General features: G+C 37.1%; 1 protein-coding gene across 5 annotated transcripts in view; it reads left to right on the plus strand.

Moving 5' to 3' along the window:
- RBKS (ribokinase) overlaps positions 1–21978 on the plus strand; it is a 70411-nt gene that overhangs the window by 12955 nt on the left and 35478 nt on the right. For 3 of the 5 annotated variants that reach the window (XM_030035413.2, XM_030035414.2, XM_030035416.1), the window contains exons 2-5: positions 6661–6793; positions 12168–12231; positions 15068–15130; positions 21778–21942. In XM_030035413.2, the coding sequence (XP_029891273.1) occupies positions 6661–6793; positions 12168–12231; positions 15068–15130; positions 21778–21942 (425 nt within the window). Of the gene's footprint in view, positions 1–2452; positions 2545–6660; positions 6794–12167; positions 12232–15067; positions 15131–21777; positions 21943–21978 lie in introns of all 5 variants that reach the window. The other 2 variants (XM_030035415.2, XM_030035417.2) reach the window with 2 other exon arrangements.

Raw genomic sequence — 21978 nt, forward strand, 5'->3', positions numbered from 1 at the left:
TTCGTCAATGTTGTGCCCACCTTTTCCCAAAATTTAACTGCTAGCAGTGTGAGGAGAAGTTACAGGTTTGTTGTTCCATGAGAAAGCTTTTTACTTTTGGCAATTAGTCTAATAAATAATTTCTTAGTGTTGGAAGGTTTCATACTCCTAATGTAATTTAGGAATTTTGATCTTATGCAGATACCATCATTTCACTGAAGTGCAGTACAGTGCGCTACCATAAATGCTTCAAGACATTGATCTGGATGCCACCTTATTTGTTTCATCTTTTAATATCTAAGATGGTAAAATTTGCTTCTGCGCAAAGGGTCCACAGAAATGTTCATTGAAGTTATTGAAGAGCTGTGGACATGTTATGAATTTCAGTCTTTTTAAATTGAGGTTGTGATTGCACGTATAAGAAGATACCACTCTTGTGGCCCTCCTACCTGTAGTTGCAGCCATTAATTTAATTTTCTTGCTTGCTAGAGATTTTCACCAGTTGTTTCAGTTCAGCTGTTTACCCATTCAGTAATAAGTTCTACAAAACAGTTTGTCTTTAAAAAAAAGAAAAATATATATATATGTATTTCATAAAATACATATTTTCTCTGATGGCAAAACTGATTGGAAAGATTCCTGCTGCTCTGCACCAATTCATCATTCACTTGTTTGTGTTGTGGTGACAAACTGTATATCGTGTAAAATCAAACAGGTTTAAAAAATACTCTGAATGGATGATGGGGTAAAGCTTTGACATCTATCTCTGCCACTGTGCTTCAGCACTGTCCTGCAAAGGGACTGCTCTTTAAGTATCGATTATTTTGCCTGGTACCAGTTTGGGTAATGTTTCTACACTGTTCATTACTGTGGGCTAGAGAGAGAACCCAGACCATCAAACATTCAAGTGATAACCAATTGTTTGAATTGTCTGAAAAGTTAAATTTTTTAAAGGAAAACTTGCCACTTTAAGGGACATAGGAGGAAGAAAAAAAAAGATTTTCTATGATTTCTAATTGTCTCTTAATAATTTTTTCAGTCATTAAAGATCTGAAATAAGACTAAGAACCTAGAACTGTATAGCCCCATATTTAAACCACACTGTAGTTAACTAAATTCCTGAGATAGTCTCTTTATAAAACCTGAACGTTTTCTGCCTTCCAAGAAGATGTTTTAGTGGATTATGAAAAGGGAAGAAAGCATAAATGACTCACGTACATCAGATTTTGAAAAGAATTGTGGTCTTTTTGTCTCCATGTTATGGATACTTTCCCATAGCACATGTTCAAATCTTTAAAAATTAAGCTAGACAAAAGAGACCAAGGCTAAACCAAAATGGCAAGCCAGATCCAAAAGAAGTCTGAGACTTTTTCACCACAATGTTGTACTAATATTCCTAGTTGGAGGCAAGAACTGTTCTCTCTTTTGTATTTGTTAAGTTCTGAGCATCATGAAAGCCCAGTAAATTGTATGTACTAGACAGTGGCTAGTTACACCTACTCTAATCTCACAGGGATTTTCCCTGTTCTAGGGAATTCCCAGCAGGGGAGAAAGCCAGTTTTGTTCAGTGACTCAAAGAGAGCAGACTCAAAGCTGAATTCTAGGCCTTTACATTATATTCCTTTTTATTAAGACACTTTTACATGCAGTATTTCTACTACTATTTTGATACCCCTGATGATCTTCACCTTCTCTTCAGGAGAAGAAATAATGTCTGATGTTTCTTTTGATACTATGTAAATGATGGTCATCTTAGATAATGTGGTATCTAATCTAATGTACGAATTCTCTTTCCCTCTGACTTGCCTGATACTTGCCTGATGAGAATATTGTTTTCTTTTTTCTTTCTTTAGAGAAAAATGTTTATATACTTTTCTGTTTTCCTTTCTCATGCACATGCCATTTCTCAGAAACATACTGATACTTTATGCTTTTCTTCAGTATGTCTAATGAACTAAGTATCCTGTACACTTACTTAAACTTTGGTTACATAGCATTCAGTGTTTTCAACGTACAAAGTAGTATCAAGTCAAAGTTTCAACATTGGCTTAGGGCAGTCTGGCTGTACTGCTGCCAGCAAAGGCACTCCTGCTTGTCCCTTCACTCACCTTCTCCTCAGTCCTGCAAGTTCTGGCCCACCTTGGCTGCTCTGCTGTACAGTAAATTGGACCAATTTGCTGATCCAAATTAAGGTGACCCTTGGAACAAAAATATTTTGCATTAGGAAGCTCTGTGAGCAATAAAAGCAATGCAAGAGAAAGTGGGGAAAATGCTGCTGAGGGGAGGGCATGGTTTTACATCAGCTTAAGCTAACAGTAATAATACATCTTTATAGTATTTTCATGTGTTGAAAACAATGAGCAGACACTGGTTTGGTGTCAGAAATTGGAAGCAAACTATGATTAATTTCAGGATTAATTTATGCAGATGCTGCTCATATACATCTCTCCCTTTCCCCTCCTTCCTTCTTCAGACTTTCTATCTCTGAATATGATCTAGTCACTGCTTAGATGAGAACTTTTCAAGAAAACCCAGAATACCAGGGAAAGGGCCAGTAATGATTCAGTAAGTTGCGCTTTCACCTCCGATTCAGTGCTTCAATGCAGTAGTAAAGGGTTCTGTTCTGTTTCTAATGCCATCCTTCTGAAGGGATGTCTGTATAAAAATACAAATGCTAATCAGCTCTAGCCTTTAAGGGAACTTGTGGCACACACTTACTGGAAGAAAGGGTTGAAGGTACAGCAATGGTGAAATTCTTATGTGTGTACTTTTATTCATCCCAAACCTCTGAAACATAAGTGGATGTAAGATTCTTCATTTCCCATGAACAAATGTGGGCAGCATTTCTGTGTGCTTTCCATTTAAATATTGTTTTCTAAAAACTCAGCTGAAATTCTGAGTTATTATATTCCTTTATTTGTAACCTCCAAAGTATTTCAGGATGCTTCAGTCTGAACTTTCCTCTATTAATATGATTCAGTAGTACGGTGCACAAGTTGCGAAACATAGTATATAGCAATTTTATTTCCCATCTAATAACTGTTGCAGGTGTTCAAGTTTAGTTCCTGGTTGTTCATAAGACATGAGAGCTCAGTATCCTTTGTACCATTTATCCTCTCAGAGCTGAGCAGAATTTGTCACATAAGCAAAGAGTAGTCTGTTGGATAGCAACTTACATTAGGTTTTTCAGGTCAGTGTTTTCAAATTACGTCAAAGTTGGAAATGGCTTTACAAAACATTTTATGTAACAATTCTGAAAGCCCGTGTGACAGGTTTTCTAATTAACTTATTTAGCCTAGTTTTGGAGTAACATTAGCTGTTTCATCACTTTTAGGCTATTTTGAGTATTCTTTGTGGCACCATCAATAAGTCAAGAATTTATAGGCTTCCTTAATCATACAGATTACTCATCATTGCCTGCTCATAACAGAAGCCTGAAATGCTCATTAAAATTGTCAGATATGAATCAAAAGTTAGTCTAGTTGCAGAATTAAATGACAAGGGAATAGCATTATATTAGCAAAACCAAAAATTCTTGAACACCTGTTTCAGTGAAAGTGAAACCTCCGGGCTTATATATAGATCAGTACTCTGAATTTGTTTGATATGGAAAATAAAAATAGGCTTCTGGAGTGAAGAATTGGTCTGAAAGGATTGGCGATCATGCCTGAAATGTAATAAGGTGGGGGTTTTTGTTTATAGTGAGCTACAGGAACTTGCTGCATGTTCTTGCGTAGTCTGTTAGCCTATTTTAAAAACTGGCTAATTATAAATCATTGTTCCAACTTGATCCTTTGCCCTTTGCCTTGTACCTTTCCATCAAACCAATAAAAACGGTCATCTCCCCATCTTCAACAAGCTGTTTGATTCCCACAGGCAATTGTTATGCCATGCTGCTTGAAACTTTGAGCCCCAGATTCTGATCTCACCAAGCCTGTTTTTTCACCAGTGCGATTATGATGCTTCCATTGGAGTTGCATGTTGATGCCAACATAACTGAGAGAAGAATCAAGTCATGATCTGGTCACTGTTAAAACAAGAATATGTATGGTTGAATGTACTTCTTGAAAATGTGTATGAACTCAGAGCAGTGCTATTAGCAGATGTCTGCTGGGATGTCACAATTGTTAATCTCTGTCTAAAAATATATTAGCTTTTTGTGGAAACATTCTATTTAGAATAAGCAATAATCTCTGAAAAACACCCTAAGGAAGGAAAATTATTTGAGACTTGATACCATTTTCATACTGCAGAATTTAAATGAGAAGATAGTGTCAGCTAGGGGATTGAGCTGATCTCTACTTTTGGTTTTGCCACTGGCTTCTTGGCTGACCTGAGGCACAAAAAGACAAAATTACTTGCCTAAGTTTCACACCCACAAAACAGGAATAATGATGTTGTTCTGCTTTTTAAAGTGTAGTGAGATCTATGGATGAAAGGAATTATACAAGAGCTGCTATTACTATTTCTTACCAAGGCTGGGTGGAACAATTATTCTTTGCTGAATGGCACATAATTTTAGAAGTGTGCATGCAGTACCCTGGCACTGGCAGAATAGGAGCTTCCTCAGCTGAGTTTTGTGGCCTTCATCCTCTGGGCCACAACCATCACTAGTTTGGCTTCCAATGGTGAAAATAGCGATAAATTATAGACGTTACCATTAATAAACATTATTTATCTACACTCATTATACCTCGTTCCCTGAAGCCTTACAGTTACTCACTGTTGTAAACAACCTGCCAGATGCTGCTGTGGGCAAACAGTTTTAACTTAGCAACCCTTTCCATATATATATATAAGGTACCTATAAGTATACTTCTAAAAAGCTGTTGTATTTTTATTTAAAATGGTGTAAACATTTCCCAATGAAATATTCCTGGCTCTGCCTCTCTGGAAACAAAATGAGTGCCATTAGCTATATGTGTGAGCCTTCTGGGGTTTCTCTGTGGTCACCCACACAAAATAAACCTGCTGGCTGGGTACCATACTCTCACACTAAAATCTGGGGTGCTCCATTAGTGAGCATCCCTACTTAGAGTCTGTATCCCTACCTGTATCTCTCTGGAAACTAACTACTGATGAAGCACAGACCTGTAACAACTCCTTCAAAGCAAAAATCTTAATTTGTGGGAGTTCAGGACTTGTTTGGCTTTGCTAGTTTAACTGTAGGTTTTCTTGATTTCCTAATGATCCTAAAACTTTGGACTGATGGATGCTGGAATTGAAAATTAGAAGGGAAAAAATGTTTGCTTTTTCCTGAGAATTTTCAGTAAATCAGGCTGTGTTCTGTCATTAATTCCATAAGATTTTGCAAACACCAATATGCCCCAGAAGTTGCAGCATAAACTCAAAAAGTAACATACAGGTGTTCTTCATGTCCTTTTCAGAAAGCACTCTGTAGTGATTTGCTAGTGCAGAAGCATGTCACGTTTTTTCTGAATTGGAGGGCTGGCAATTTTGAAGCTGTTGTAAGATTTATTGGTAAAATAATGTTATAAATTGACAAACAGAGCTGAAGTTAATGTCTTCCTCATTAGGGCAGATTCCTCTGCATTCTTTCAGACTCCCCTTCCCCATTCTCTGTTTCTTCCCTGCAGACTTTTGGAAACCTGTCTGACCTAACTGTCATTGTCTGAACAGGTTGGGTAGTACATTGTAGGAGGCCTTCCCTCCACACATGTGAACTTGTTTGTAGCTTAAGAGATAGAAGGAATTACATTTTTAAACCTTGTGCCTGGAATGTATGCCTTGAGGAGGCAGAAATTTTGGTAATCTGAGTGTTGTAAACACAGCTTCGAGCTATGTATTTTAATAGAAGTGGCGAAAGTAAGCTAACATTTTGCATTTGGAGAAATTCTTCCACATACATAGTCTCGGTGGTGTCTTTTCTTCCTTTGAACTTTTGCTGGAGATAGCAAAGCATCTGGTAGGGTTAACAAAATTACAGTTTTGTTTTGTTTTTTCCAAAATGGAAATTAAACCAGAATACACTCCTGATGGGTCTTTGCTTGTATTATTGTATCTGGTTCTGGGCACCCATCCCCAGAAGGATGTAAATGTAATTGGACTGCGTTCAAGAAACAACAAAATGCTGGGAAGTTGTAAAGCTTGATTTGTAAGACAAAAACTTAAAAAAGGAAAAAGTTAAATATGTACAGTGTGCCTGAGTGACAGCAGAGGAGAGGAAGGTTTTGATAACGATCTACAATTTTGAGGGGTGTGAACGCCAACAAAGTGAAAAATTACATAGGGTGGTTCACGAAAGTATAATTAGATGTAATGAAATTAAATGAACAATATGTAAACTTGAGCTGAATGTTACATTAAAACAACATGAGCAGTGAGACCTATAGATTTATTATTTATCTGTATTGAGTTAGCTCTGGGGAATCCCAGTCAGGGATCAAGGGCTTCTTTTCCTGTAGAAACATGAAACACGAACAAAAGAAATGCAATCCCTCTCTTGAGTAATAAATGAGAAGCTTGACTAGGTGGCATATAAAGAATAAACTTAAACTGGTGGGATGTGGAGTAAAGACCCTAAACGGTCTTTCGAGTCTTTTTTGGTCTTAGTGGGTGGCTGTTGGACCATTTAGGATTATAAGAATGTAATTCTTATTTTGCAGATGCTTGTTATTTTCAGTCACTAATGTATGTAAATATTGCTTTAAATTGAAATAGCCTTACTACGCAATTGCCAAGGGCTGGAGAAACTATCCTTGGACATAAGTTTTTCATTGGTTTTGGTGGGAAAGGAGCCAACCAGTGTGTCCAGTCTGCTCGACTTGGGGCCAAGACCTCACTGATCTGCAAGGTAAGCACTGACATGCTCTTGGATTACAGCTGAACTAAATGTTCATGCAAATTCCAGTAAACCTTTAGGTGACTTACAGAAAAGTTGTTGGTTGGGGTTTTTTTATCCCTCTGTAATTCCCTTTTCTTTTTGTTATTTCAGCTATAAATTTAAGCATGGAGGAGGCTGTTTTAAGAACACTGCCAGAACCAAAGACTAGTTGGCTGGAGACCTGGCAGAAATTGCCTATAAAGAAGGATTGCAAAACTTAGACTGTTGTACCATGGAAAAGAGAATTGGAGGGAATTTGAGATGTTCAAAATTCAAGTAATCTTGATTAGCCCCTCCTCTTTATGTTCCCCACTGTTAGAACAATCAGGGCTTCAATGATGACATTCAGGTGCGAGGCACTATAGTCAATATGAAATTTACTTTGTAGGTGATTAAAAATCAGACACTGATAAGCCAATAACAAATTTGAGAAGAAATATTAAACTTTGTGCTTCAAGGGTTAAATCATTATCTCATTACTTGAGATTAGGATGAGATGTTCATGTCCAAATTCTACAACCCTTGCGTGCTTTGGGATTTTTTTTCCCACTTTTCTGAAACATCTGATATACAGCAGTTCTAAAGACTGGCTCACAGACCATGGGGCTGATTCAGCTTGTCAGATGCTATATTCTTACAATGCTTTTCTTTGATTTTTGTCATTAAACATTATAAGTTTTGAGTGATCATTACTAAGGTTAAGATCAAATTTTCTCTCTCTCTAGCCTTATTGTCTATCCTGTGCTAACTATAGATGAAACTTCAACTTGACTGGACATATTTTATTACCATAGCTGGGGGAGGATGGATTTGTTGGATCATTGTCTGTCAGGGATTTTTTGAGAAGAACTGGAACTCGAGGAAGCCTTTCTCACTGGTTTTCCAATCCAATAATTAGGGTAAAGAATGGTAGCTATAAATCTAAATTACACCTGCAAGCATTTCTGTGGGTCATTATCACTAGTTATTCTTCAGTGTGGGTTTTTTTATATTGGCAGTGTTTGTGCTTCTGTAATATTGTGTATATTTGATTATCTTTGCATTCAAGGATGATCAGATTCAAGTACAAGATGAACTGGCAATGAATTCCCTGCTAACATTTCCTGCTAAATGTTAAAGGGTTTTTTTCCACCAAAAGTGTGAATTTTGTTTTATTTTTTAATGGTTTAGCCTTTGCTCAGTGCATACATGTTTCTGGAAACATTTATATTCCTAATAAAATTTAGCATTTACTATAATTTCTAATTACTTTCCAAAATCATATTCATGTTATTTCAGTAAAACCTAGTCTTCTTTCTTTCTTTCTGATGTGTATTCATGGGAAAAAAGAAACAGCAAAGAATGAATCTAATATCTATAAATGTTAGCATTTTGTATTATTTTAATTTTAAAAGTTAATATTCACTTTTTAAATTTAATATGCACTTTATAGCCTCACAAAATAGTCTCATCTCATAGTAGTACAGTCTTACATCTGCATAGGTCAATGGGATGTAGCATAAAGTTTCTTGCTGAATAAACTAAGAGTCAGGCAATAATGAACCATTAAAATTCAATTATTTTTACTTTAACAAGTCATCTTAAGTATTCAGTGGTTCTTAAAGCCAGATTGGTCCTCACACACACACTCTGCTCAGTACACACTTACGTTTTGGTCATAATTCCCAACATTTTTTATCCAGTACAGGTTCAACAGTTGCTTCTAAAATCTGAAGTTCAGGGAATGGAATCAGTATTAATACTAGAGGGACATTCTGCTGAAGTGTGGCATCCTCTTACAAGGACTGTAATTTAGACAGAGGATGTCCTCAAGAAGAGTAGAGGTAGACATCTCAGATCAATTGACAAGGCATTCTTCATACCCTTAAAACACAAAAGAAAGCCAGTGACTATTTGGTGAAGGTTTGAGAGAAGGAGTTTTAGAATGACTTACAGTTATGACTAGAGATGCCACGGAATGCTGTGGATTATTAATGTAAAATCCAAATACTGAGTTTGAGTAGTGGAAATGCAAACAGCATTCTACTTTCTGCCTGGATGTCTCTGCAAGTGGCTGCTGTTACTCAGGGTTATCAATATGTATCACAGTATCAGTCTTAAACTCCGCTCCTCAATTTGCTCACTACAGTAAAACTATGTATTGATGGAATAGTCGCCACTTCAGAAAGACAAGACAGACAATTGTTCAGAGAAATGTAAAGTATTACTGTCAGGGAACTAAAGGATCTAAGCAAATAAATTACTTGCCTGTGTTCATATAAGAACTCTGTTGCAGTACTGAAAACTGCACAGTGGTCTTGAGAGATTCCAAACTCCCCAAGATTTTTTTTTTTTTTTTTTTTTTTTTTTTTTTTTTTTTTTTTTTTTTTAAGTAGTGGCCATTACCAGAAAAAATCTGTTAAACATCCTAGATTAAGATGGTGGAGGGATGTTGGTCTGAAAGACATGTAAGTGCTGAAAAAAGTCCTGGTTTACTTCTGACGAACAATTTGTAATGATCCTCACTGGACATTGATGTCACTAGCCTGATACTGCATATGCTAAATTCTACTTAAGCCCCAGCTGCATTTGATTCCTATTTAGAAATAGGAAGTGCTGTATTACCATGCTATGTAGTCTTCTCTCTTTAGATGATCTGTATGCCAAATTTAAGTTAAAGTGCTGTAAGTCTGAATCCTCACTTCATTGTAAGAATATAGCTATATCTCAGATGCCGCCCACAATATGGTGGATATCTTCAATTGTTTTTTCCTTTTGTATTACTGTCTTGTCTTTAGTGCCTGTTTAATTCCCTAATGTTGAAAACGAGTAAACACACTCAAGAAGAAAGAACATATAGAATAGATTAAACAAAAAATTGTCAAGAGTTACCTGGTTTTGTTGTAATTAATTTTCAGGTACAAATGAGTTTGATTCTCTAAGGTGCTAGAATTTTAGCTGCTATAATGCCATCCAGCTCCTCTAGCTCCAAATGGAAAACATGATAATAAGCAGGGAAAACCCAGATTGAAAAATACTGTTGTAATTCCACTCATTCTAATATGCAAACTATATGACCATAATGCTTGTACAAACGGCTATTGTTGTTAAAAGCTCAAGAAAGAAGTGCTATTTCAGCACATACGATGTTCTGTGTCTGTGGTCAGCAGACTAAGACATTTAGTTTTCTGTTTACCCAATAGTCCATCTAGCAGCGTCTGTGCAAAAGCAGAAAATATTTAAAACAATGTTATATAATTTGACATAGTCAGTAAATATGCCATTAATCTAAAATTAGTCTGATGCCCAATACTTTGCCTTCCTTGGGGATAAAGCCTGAATGGAAAGATAAGCCCTTCACACTAGGATTAACTAGGTTGGATGCTGATGAACTAACATGGAAAGAAGTTTCCAGAAGAAAAGGACCTCCATGGAGACCTCTCCAAGGGCTTCCCTCCAGCACTGAGATGTCTTGCTGTGAGCAAAAGTAGCATGGCTGATCTCAGTTGTTATGACAGTTGAACAATAAGGGATGTCTGTCAGTTATGTAGGGGACAGAGCTGAAGGAAGGAAGTTTCAGTTAAGCTTTTGGAAAATGGTTATGAAATATGTCATTGCTGAAATAACTAAGCAAATCCTGAGATTTGTTGTAGAAGCTTTGTAGCAGGGAGGGAGGGAGAAGGTGATAACGATCAGGTGGAGCGCATTCCAGTAGTACAACTATTAGGCTGCAGAGGTGAGCACGACTGGGACTGGCGTTTAAATTGCAGATGGCTGCAGTCATCCAGCCTAAAGCAGTCGGAAGTTGCAGCTTCTGACAACCCGCCCTGTCTGGCAAACTGGGAGTAGTCACAGGTACAGAAATGTTCTAATATGCAAACAATGAATAACACAGTGACCAAAGTAAATGTTGTTGGGTTTGGGGGCTTTTTTTCAATGTACTAGAGGAATGTTCTGTCTGGTTAGGCTGTTTTGACCTAGATTGCTGTCATCCTTTGGTAAAAGACTGGGACCATCCCTAATAATTCTTTAGAAAAATCCCTTATAGAGGTTGTAGGAAATGAAAATATGTTTCCAAACATGGTTGTGCAATAGAATATGTGGGGGGGAAGGATCATCCATCCATGACACTTCATAGGGTTTGATTGTTGTGATCACTAGCTACTACTCGGGCCTTCTCCAAGCTTTCTAAAGGACTGAGCTCATAAATAGGCAAATTTCTAACAGCAGGCAACAGAGGCAGCTGCTCTGTGCTTCCAGTAACTCAAATACACCGTTAGCTATTTAGTGCTGTTTTATGAGAAGATGGATCAGTACTTGGGGCTTCTTGTGTAATTCCTTCATTGTCTAGACTGTAACCAGGATCTTGATTTGGCTTCTAATCTGAAAGATACTTTTTTTCTCTTGCAAAAATATTTCCTGTAGCATTGGTCAGTCTTTGATACTGCTCAGATACACAACTTACTCTTGAAAGTGGGAGCACACACTATGCATGCTAAAGACATAGGCTAAAAGTGGTGAATTAAAAGCTATGTTGGCTTTATAAATATATTTTAAATGCTATTTTGACATTAAGCAAGTTATACCATTTTTTTCTCCATATACCTCATCTCCTTTGTTCAGCTTGTGTAATGTAACAAGAAGAAATGCTTATTAGTCTGAATAAACAGCAAGCAGAATTCTGTTCAGGTAAAAGGATTAGTGGAGCTGAAATTACAAGCTCTTTACCTTGCTGTTAGAAAAACAGTAGAGCGTAGCTTGACTCCCTAACTCAACTTCATCTGCTGTTGCTGGATAAAGCAAACAAAAAATGTTGAATTTGTAAACAGTACATTTAGTACTGAGAATTATGGAAATCAGCAATGCCACCTTTATCATCACTTTCTATCCCATAACCACAGTTTGATATTTTTCCACCAAAGAAACTTGAGGTAGAAAATTCAAAATATGGACTGCAATTAAGAAGGACACCAGAGCTGCTATAAATGCTTTCAATCTGAAGCTGAATAATTCAGTACACTTCCAAATTTTACAATCCCCAGAAAGCTTCAGTGTCAAGTGAACACTGTGGTTGTAAGAGAATGAAATTTGAATACAGCAACATGGGTGTAGGAGGGAGTTTTGTAATATAGGAGGAGAAAACTGCAGAATACTATTCCTATTGTTTATTAATACTATTAATACATTTTTACTATTATTTATTAGTTTATTATTTATTAATAAGGCAAAGTGCTGCAAAACAGAAGGTGTTGTATTCAAATTACATTAGATCATTCCAAATTACATTAGATCTGTTGTCTAAAGATGATCTATCTATCCTCTCACCTTTCTGTAGAGAAAACTGATCCTTTTATCTCTTGTATAGGTTGGGAAGGATTCCTTTGGCAATGATTATGTTGAAAATTTGAAGAAGAATGGTATTTCTACAGGTAAAATTTTACTTTAAAGAAACCTTTTGTATTATTTTTAAGCTTTAAAAATTGGTAGTGGAGGGTTTCTTATTTTATTGCCTTACTGGATATGTTTTACCATTCAGAACTATGAATAATTGTTTTGATGCTTGGCAGGAATGAATGAATGTGGGTGAAAATAGGGGACTTCCAAAATCAGCTGTACCACTAAAAATAAAATGTAATGTTATTACCTCTAAATCTCAGATGATTACATCAGTGCAAGTCATCTGAAGATAACTTGCTGTTATGCAGTTGGTTAGGCTGGTTTTAATGATGGTAATGCCTGGTGAGAAATTGAAAAATCCAGTCTGATTATTCATTCTCAATTTCAGGTTGGGAAGGGAGGGATAGAGTGGAAATGCGTTTGTCAACTCAGTACATTTCACCTCTATTTTGTGAAACGACACGTGCAGTCATTTTAGAGACTGCAGCCGCTGTTTGTTAACACACATACACACAAAAAGCAATGTGAAAAGGCTTTGGGGAAAAGGCAAAATTAAGTATTCACAATATTCTAGCATCTTGCACCTTTGTAACCTTAATTCTCTCTCTTGTGTAAATGTATTATTGTGTGCTGCTTAACTACATGATCACATTTTTGTCTACATGACTCTTGTCTCCTTCAGGGTAGGCAAGGATGGACAGATGCAATCACTAAGTGGCAATTCAATATTCCGTTTATCTTTTCTGTTTAATGTGCAGCCACAACTTCATTTACTGCATTATTCAAATCCTACTTTACAGACAGAACTGTCAGTATTTTGTGGGCTTTTTTATTACGCTTATCAGTATAGCATCTAAGTATGTCACAAATGTATATACAAGTTTATTCATTGCATACCTTCCAATTTACACAGGAAATCAAGCAAGGATACCATAAACACAGTGTCTGTTAGTGTACAGTTCTAGATCTCTCCAAAGCATGCCTCCCTCATGAATAAAGTCTTTGATCATGTAAATAAAGCTATTATAATGCATAGCACTTAATGAAAATGTATATTCCACAAGGAACCTTAAATCTCGTGTTTTCTGATGCTTAATGCTTATCCCAGTGCTAAATGTTTAAATGATTGATCTTGCAATCTTAACATAAATTTTTAAATAATCTTTGTAGCAGCAAAAGAAAAGTGTAGGAAAAAAAATTCAGAAATTCCACCATATTGCACTTCATTGATACCTAGATAGATCAATTGAAGGGTTAGAACGTTTAGGTCCAAGGTACCAATTTTTGCTGACTGAGTTAAAAATATCTCATAATGGTGTTAGATTGTCACCCCCTACATTGATCAGCCGTGGAGGAAGATAGGATGTACTGCTGGTGAGGCTGGTCCGGGATCCCGACTTGCATTCCAAGATTTGGAGGCAAGGGTGATTCAGTGTGCACAGACCTTTTTGCTTAGGACCATCTTATTTCAGTCCCTGGCTTTTCATCTCAGTTTAATCCTTGCCTAGCCTATCCCTGTTGTTATACATAAGGATACTGGGTACTGGATGAAAATCCTTGTTGTAATGCCGGTTCTGCCAACTTTCACAGCTTGGATCCTTGTTGTATGTCTTCTTTGTTTACGTTGCTCTTCTATTTCCTACCTAGCACCTTACCCCTTTTCTTTCCAATTCCAACCTGTTTGTAATTTTCCCCTTTCCCAATCTTCCTGTCTTCCACAACCTGTTGGCTACCAGTGCTGCTCAGACCATTTGGACCTTTACTGATGTGTTACTCCCTCTCTCACATTTGAACTGGTCAGCTTGCTGCTCATGCTGCTTATTTTCTGCAGAAAGAGCATTGAGAGCACCAAAGACACAAGTTCTCTGCTTTCAATTCCAGTGTGAAGACCTAGCTCATGGTGAAATAACTGCAAGGGAAGTTCTGCTCTGACCCTTGTAGCTCTGAGCTACATAAGGGTACCTCCAGGGTGGGTAACTGCAATACTTTAGCAAAACTGAATGAGCATGATCTTATGTGTTTTTTCAGCCTTGTTCAAATGTGAGCAGTTTTTTAAATTGGCCACAAAAGGCACATCTTGAGAAGGAAGCCATCTTTTGCCCAGCATCAAGTCCATGTTCTAAAATGTTAGAACACCAGAGCTTCTTAAACAAAAGGTCACCAGAATTTGTCTCAAATAAAACAGTAGATTTTTCTCAGATACAGTTCTTGGTAAAAAAAGCCCTCAACTTTTTTGACAGTTTTCTACTACAGTTCTACCTAAAAAAAACCCACCTGTCATAGAAAGTTTCAGACCACTGGTTAATATTTGACAAATTTGCTGATAGCTGAGAACAGGTTCTTATAGTAGTAAATATGGAACAATCTTTATAATAGACAGTGCTGCCAGCCTCACTTCTAGTTAATTTATCTGAATAATAATCCAAAGAGGAAACACACAGCCTCACCGCTGCCTTCACAGCACATGTTAATATTACTGCTGAAATGCAAATCTACACAGAATTAAATGCTGTGTTGTTTTAGTATTTTCTTTTTCTCCAGCCTAACTCTATTGTTTCATTGGATAAAAGAAATATTTCCATGTAGGAGTGCCTGAGAAGGCTGTATAAATAACGTGCTTTCTCTAAAGCAGAGATGTAGCCAAATTAAAGGATGTTGGACTCGCATTTCTGTTTTGTGGGTGTAAATTAACACTTTTGTTGTTGTTAGCTTCTCTGGCATTGTTGCACATGAAAGAGTAATTAGCATTTTTAAATTGCTGGAGGTTATGGGTTCATTTTAGATTTAATTCAATTAAACTGCATCACATGCTATTGGTTGAAAGTGATGTTTTGAACTAATGCATGCTGTAACTTTTCCCTTTCTTAGCATTTATAGGTCAGACTACAGATGCTGCTACTGGAACTGCTTCAGTAATTGTCAACAGTGAAGGTACATATTTCTACTCCGAATTGTCCTGTTTGTTCTGCCTCTACAGCCATAAAAGAAAATTTTGCCTTATCACTGTTAATTGTGGAATTATTTTTTCTACATCTTTCATTTTTTTCATTATCTTATTCACACTTCGTTGCACTTCCTTTTATTGCAGGCAGTGTTGTAGGATGAGGTGCCTAAAAGCAGCAGAATCAGATGCTTAGATTAGCAGTGCAATAGTCATAATTCAATCAGCCAGCTGATCTATCTAGTTTTACATTGGCCAGAACACACAGTGTAGCAGAAGGTTAAAGCTCTCCTTTTCCACAACAACTTAACTAGCACTTTTACTATGAGGAAGGGGTTTGCCTCCTGAGCACACTGAGTCATTATGCCCTGAATCAGGAAAAGGAATTGTCCTTAGTATAAGTAGAAGTATTTATGTTCTCTTGTAATATTACCATGATTCTTGATCCCAAGTTGCATCTGTAGTGACGAATACACAGTGAAATGGCATACTTGTTTTTTCTGTGTTAATACTCCTTAGCCTCTGCCTTTGCGCTCATATTGCAGGGGAAGAAGAAAAGAAGATTTGGCTTGTTTTCATATTCTTCTTCAAGATTGCTAAATTATCCTCTGAAAACTTTCTGTTTATCTTTTCGTCAAGCAAGTTGTGCAGTTGAAAGCTCTTAGAAGTACATGTGTCTGGATCAAAATTTAAAGCTCAGGACTAATAATGTTTATGCAAACATAACAAATTAAGTGTGATTGGATTAGTTCACTTTTGGTGCAGCTGAGCCTTCATTTGAACAGTTACCACAGCTTAGCTGACACATCAATTTAACAAGCTCCTATGTAACCTGATGGTAGTACACTGGGCTACAGCTTAAAATGGGAAAGGAAACATGACTATTCACTCCAGGAGCAAACCTGGGAAGGAACTGTGACTAAAGGCAAGTCTACACAGGAATATTCAGGAAAATTAGGCAAATCAGTTGGAGATGTCAGTTTAATTTTCCCTAAGTAAGATTAATCAAAGCCTTGCATGACAGCTCTAATTCAGAAATAAGGTAGCTCTAATACATTGAATAAACTGGATACCTGCCTCTTACTATTCCACCTCCTTCTCTTGGTTTGGACCAGCAGGTAAATTACTACAGCAACTCTTAAGAACTTCTTTCTTATGCCACATACAGTCACTACTCTGGCCATTGTAAATAGAAGAGATGGTGAGAATCCAGTAGCACGCTCCCAGGCCTCACTATTTTGTACATGTAACCATGTTTTACACTAGGTTTGCTGTCCAGAATAGTTGAATAAGTAAGAAGCAGTCTTACTACTTGCCAATTCATATACATGGCCAACTAAGATAAACATGGTCTAAACTTGAATGAACAGAGGATGACCTGTTAAAATTGTAACACCGTGAATTTTTCTGCAGGTTAAGGAACAAAACCATCTTGTGGATCTAAAACCTTTGTAAGTACCAGGAAAGAGAAACTGATTGTTCAGTGCCATGAGGTTCACAATGGGCTCTTACATGTTAGTGTCCATGTGAAGGGTCTTTGTAGTCTTGTGATTCACATAGTGAGATGAATAATGCATAATGTCATGTAGTTTGTTTCTTTCAGAAACTGAAAAATCCTAAATTAAGTTATTGCTGGCCTCAGATTTCATTTAAAGTCTAGTAGAAGAGCAAATCTGGTCAGAACTATGCTATAAAGCGAACAGATGCACAGAATTGGTAATGGTTCTGGTTGTTACTTCTCTCTAAAACCATCTGGCGCCTGAATTTAGTAAATTGCAATAAAATAGCAGTACTTATGTGCTTTGCTGTTGCACTATTTTTTTTTTCCTGTAGAAACCTGGCTGATTTGACCTAAACAGGTTTTACAGCACTTTTCAAAGGGGCTTGTCTACACATGCATGTTTTACCACAGTAGTTGTGCTGGCATAGCTGAAACACCACAGCATTCAATGCATGCATGTAAAGTAGTTTCTGCTAGTTCAAATTATACCTGAAAGGGAAGCATTTGAAGTTGGGGCTGGTGATGGTGTTTTGTGTTAAGACAACAAGGGACAAATAAAAACCATAGGTATTATCTCTTTAAATTTCCAAGTTTTAATTGCTGTATTTTCACATACCTAACCTGCGCTTCATCTTACCAGTTCTTTACAAGTACTGATACTTGGGAAAAATACCAACTCTAATCAGCTTAGTAAAATCGCAGGCAGAAGTAGGAGAGATACTCAAGTAGAGGGAGCAGATTATGATGGATGAGTGAAGAGAGAGGAAAAGAAGGCTGTAGAGAGCAGAGTCAGAGGCGGCTCTGAAGTAAACTTTCCCTGATGTTACCTGTGTTTGTCTAGCTGGTGCTGCTGAATTTCTGGGAAGATTTTTACTGGTTAGTGGATTGCACAGCTATAACTCACCCATTATTGTAACTAGCAAAGTACTAGAAATTTTAAAATTATCAGGTACATTAGATGTTCTCAAAGTTGCATTATATTCTGGGATAATACAGTATAGTTTCAATAAAGATAGAGAGGTTAATCCTTGCTTTAATGCAAAATGGTGGAGAGATGTTTAACAAGTTTCTAGTGCTGCACTGGAAAACGTGCAGTCCAGAGACACTGCAAAAGTCCCCTCTGGGCTGGTCTCAGAAATCTGTGCAGAAATCTTTGAGGAACCTTGTGTTCCTTTCAGTTGTTCTCTTTTATGCTACTGCCTCTTCAGATAGGTTTTGACTAAACACAAGCTTCAGTTTACCACAACCCTGTACACTTCGAATCTGTACTTTGTCTCTTTAGGAGAAAGACTGGTACATCCAGCTACTTTTCTTAACACGTTTTCTTTGAGGTGCATTGCACCACTTTGAACCCCAGCTTTTGTTTCCCCTTTCAGCCTGCCTTCTTTCCACTAGCTCTGTCACTTAGCGTACCTTCTGCTAACTGTGCTATTGAATGGTGAGAACTCCATAAAGTGATGATGTGTGTTTTACTTTTACATACACATATAGGTAGGAAGAAAACCTCTTTATGGATAATTTTTTACATGATTAGCTGTGAAGTTTATTGCAGCTTTGCCCATATCTGGTACTGACTGTTGACGGCACCATGAAGCTGGCCTGGCTGGACCAGTAGTTTGAACCAGTCTGACAACTTCCATGTTCATAGCAAAAATTCAGTGGAGAGACAACAGAGGTAGGCAGGTCATGATTAAAGTGCTCTTGATTATTGCAAGTTAGGACTTAAAGTTCACCTACACAGAATACTGTGAGATAACCCTCACTTGAGATAGGCATTGAGCTGACTTTACGATAAAGTTATTAATCATTCATGAATAGTGAATAGGCATTATTTTGTGAGTGTACCTTCAATACCAAAGCACTACTAGTATAAAAGCATTCAAAATATGTATTTAGATAAGGCTAAATAAACAAGGCAAACTTAGAATACATATGCCAGCTTGTTTGAATTATACTTTCCAAAGAGAAAAATCTTTGTTTTGAACCTTCAGGGTTATGAAGAAATGTCACCTGAATTTTTATAGAATTTCTATGTATTGACATTCATCATGAACTTGAATGTTTTGTGTACAAGACTATTCAATGCTTCTACCAAGTAATTGCACAGAAATTATGATACCATGACACACCCACAACTTGCTCTCGTATTCATGAACTGTGTGTTTTGGCAGCAATGTTTTCCTTTCAACATTCTTTTCTGGTCACAAATATCATCTTTTTTCCCTATGAATTATTATGGAGAAGTTCTGCAGCTATTGTTATAATTGCATTTTTTGAGATTTTGGTGAGTTCTAAGCACAACTACTGATGGCTTTTAGGCTCGTCATCCCATTATAAATTGAAGGTTATTGCACTGTGGTGTTTACTGGTTTGCCTTCGATTTTTCCATTGGCGCTTCTCATCTGGTGGCATCTATCTTTCTAAGAAGTGACAGTAGCAGGTTTAGAAGCCCAGCTGAGGACAGTATTTACATATACCAGCATTCACACTGTTTCAAGTATTGATTGGACCCAGTCCTCATCTGGTGTAAGCTTGCACAAGCTTATCAGCTTCATTTAGCTGTTCTAGCTTATAGCAACTGTGAATGTGGCCCTTAATATGATAGTTGATGTCTACAAAACTTAAAATTATGTAGATGCTCCCATCAGAACTGAGAATTTTTAGTCTGAGTAAAGTTACGTTAGAATTAACTGTAATGCAGTAAGTCTATTTTTCTCATTCTTTGTGTGGGTAACATTTTACCTCACTTGAGCTGTTTCAAAGTTAGGTGTACTGCTTAAGGCCTCACCTAGAGTTAACAGAGACAGACAGGCATTTCCAGACAATAGTTTATCTCCTCCTCAAACAGCTATCTAAGATATGTAAGATTAAAAAAACTCTGAAAATACTTGTCTCTCCTCCTTGTTGAAGGAACCTAGAAAACTAATTTTTAGAAATTAGTTTTCTTAGAATTTTCTAGAATGTAGGATTTTTTTGAAAACTTTAAAAAATAGTTAATGTTGGACAAGATGAATCCCACCCCTCTTTGCCATCTGTCTTTAACTCTGTTGTCCCTGGTGCTGATTTCCCATCTGATTTGCCTGGCAAGAAATAATTGCTTTCAACAAAATGGTTGCTGGTAATACAAAATTCTGGTATTAATTGTGAGTACATGGGTCCAGATTCTGCTTTCATGCATGCTGGTGTAAGTTTGTGGTGACTGCTGTCATTACGGTTAGTGTGGTATATGTAGCTAAGAAGAGAATGTGGCTTTTTCCCTCCAGCTTGGGTTAAGCCTGTCCGGAGTGTTACACCACAGCAGGTACTGCATTTCCCTGGCAGGTTTGAAAGCAGACTTTAAGTCTCTGACCTCTTGTAGTTACAAAGAAAAGCTTCTGACTGTGATCCAGTGCAGCATGGTCTACCTTGAATTTGCACATATGGGTTTAAGCAAACAGCCTTACTTATCGCCTTGGGCCATTAGCTCTGAAGTCTAATAATAATATACATGTCAGTACAGCTAAATATTTCAGCAAGATAATGCAGCAAGACATGTGGATAGAGTCTGAAATTCTAGGTAGCACAGAGTCCAGGCAGAAATGAAATATATTTTTGTTCCACTGATTCCCTGCCTTTTACTGTTTGCACTGCTGTACCCTATAAGCTTTCAAAATATATGCTTGGCAAAATAGGCGCAATTTGCCTTTGAATGTTTTTCCTCAACTGGATTCAGATATCTTTAATAGCATTTACTTGTTGCAGAAGTTTTTTTCTTTTTTTTTTATCCAAGATGCCCATCATTGTCTGTTGAAAAGCAGGGCGTTGGCTTTAAATGCTGAGGTTTTGCTTTTCATATGCAGCTGTTCTGTACCAAACCATTGACAGCAGAATTGCTTTGGAAAGCTTGGGCCCCTCCCTCTGAGATCACTATATTATTCTTTCCATTGTCCTGCTTTCTCTTCAGAACATACTTAGGGAGACAAGCTTTGCACATTTCTTATTCAGAGGACTTTGAAGTCCCATTCAACAAAAATAATGTATTTAAAAACATAAATATTTATTTACAGAGTAATTCAGTTCATTACAGAATTGGTAGCCTTTAATGATTGGCAGTCCTTAAAGGAATCTTCAGCGGGGGCGGGCTGAGCCTGTAAATCAAGGAACAACTGACTTATTGAATTTAAGACCTGAGTGATTAATAATAAATTTTAATTTGAGGCACCCATGCCTGAGGTCTCTAGGTGTTGTAACAGGGATTAAAAAAAGAAAGAATGAAAGAAAGAAACTGCAATAAAAGAAGGCAACTTGCATGTCTGAAGAAAAACAAAGGAATATTTGGAACCTACATAAATGAACCTCCTCACCTAACTGTGAAACAAACTACGAGAATGAAAAGGATCTTAGATGTGCTTTGAGATACTGCCGTGTTTCCGCACATATAGGTTTGCTTAGACCATTCTACTGGCCAGCTTTCACAGCAGAAGAATGTCACCCACCTTCTTTACTCACTTCCGATAAAACTCCCCTTAGACACAAACATTAACCTTTCTGGGTTTTGTTTATTCAGCTGATTCTGGTTTTCATGATGGTTAGGGACCCTAAATTGAAGTGTCACAGGTGAATGGAGCAAGCCTGCTTCTCTGAAATCTAAAGAACGTACATAATTTTCATAGCTGTGTGAAATAGTCTCTGTTTCCAGCTGATAGGAAAATTTAGATTTTTATGGCATTTTTGGAGTATGAACTCAGTAATCACATTGATGCTTTTCTCTTCCAAGTGCTACTGGCATATTTTAGGAAAATGCAAATACCAGCTTTAGCGTATGTCCCCCATTTCCACTGTGACTAGTACAGTGCTTCTTTAGAGTTCATAGAAAACACCGAAGTAAGACTGGGGAAAGCCCATACATGACTTTTCCCAAAGAAATATAGACTGCATTTGTTGTGCAGTGTAGCATTCATTAGTCCATCGATCTTCTTGATTACCTTCTGAAATCTTTGGATATTTGAAAATGTCAGCAATGCATACATTTTTAGTGGGTTTTTTTTAGAAAGGGAATTGAAATGCTAATCTGAAATGTATTGTAGAAAAGCAAGAAATTGTTTTATATACTTTATTGCAAAAGTTAATGTAAAAAACACAATATCTTCCCTTTAGGACAGAATGTTATTGTCATAGTCCCAGGAGCCAACCTGCTTTTAAATTTTGAAGACCTGAAGAGGGCTTCTGATGTCATCTGTAAAGCCAGAGTGGTTGTTTGCCAGCTAGAAATAACCCCTGCTGTTTCTCTTGAAGCTCTGAAAATGGCACGTGCCAGTGGAGGTAATTTAACATAAGCCATTCTGTCTCCCTCATTTG

The sequence above is a fragment of the Aquila chrysaetos genome, chromosome 13, assembly GCF_900496995.4.
Source record: "Aquila chrysaetos chrysaetos chromosome 13, bAquChr1.4, whole genome shotgun sequence".
Lineage (NCBI taxonomy): Eukaryota > Metazoa > Chordata > Aves > Accipitriformes > Accipitridae > Aquila > Aquila chrysaetos.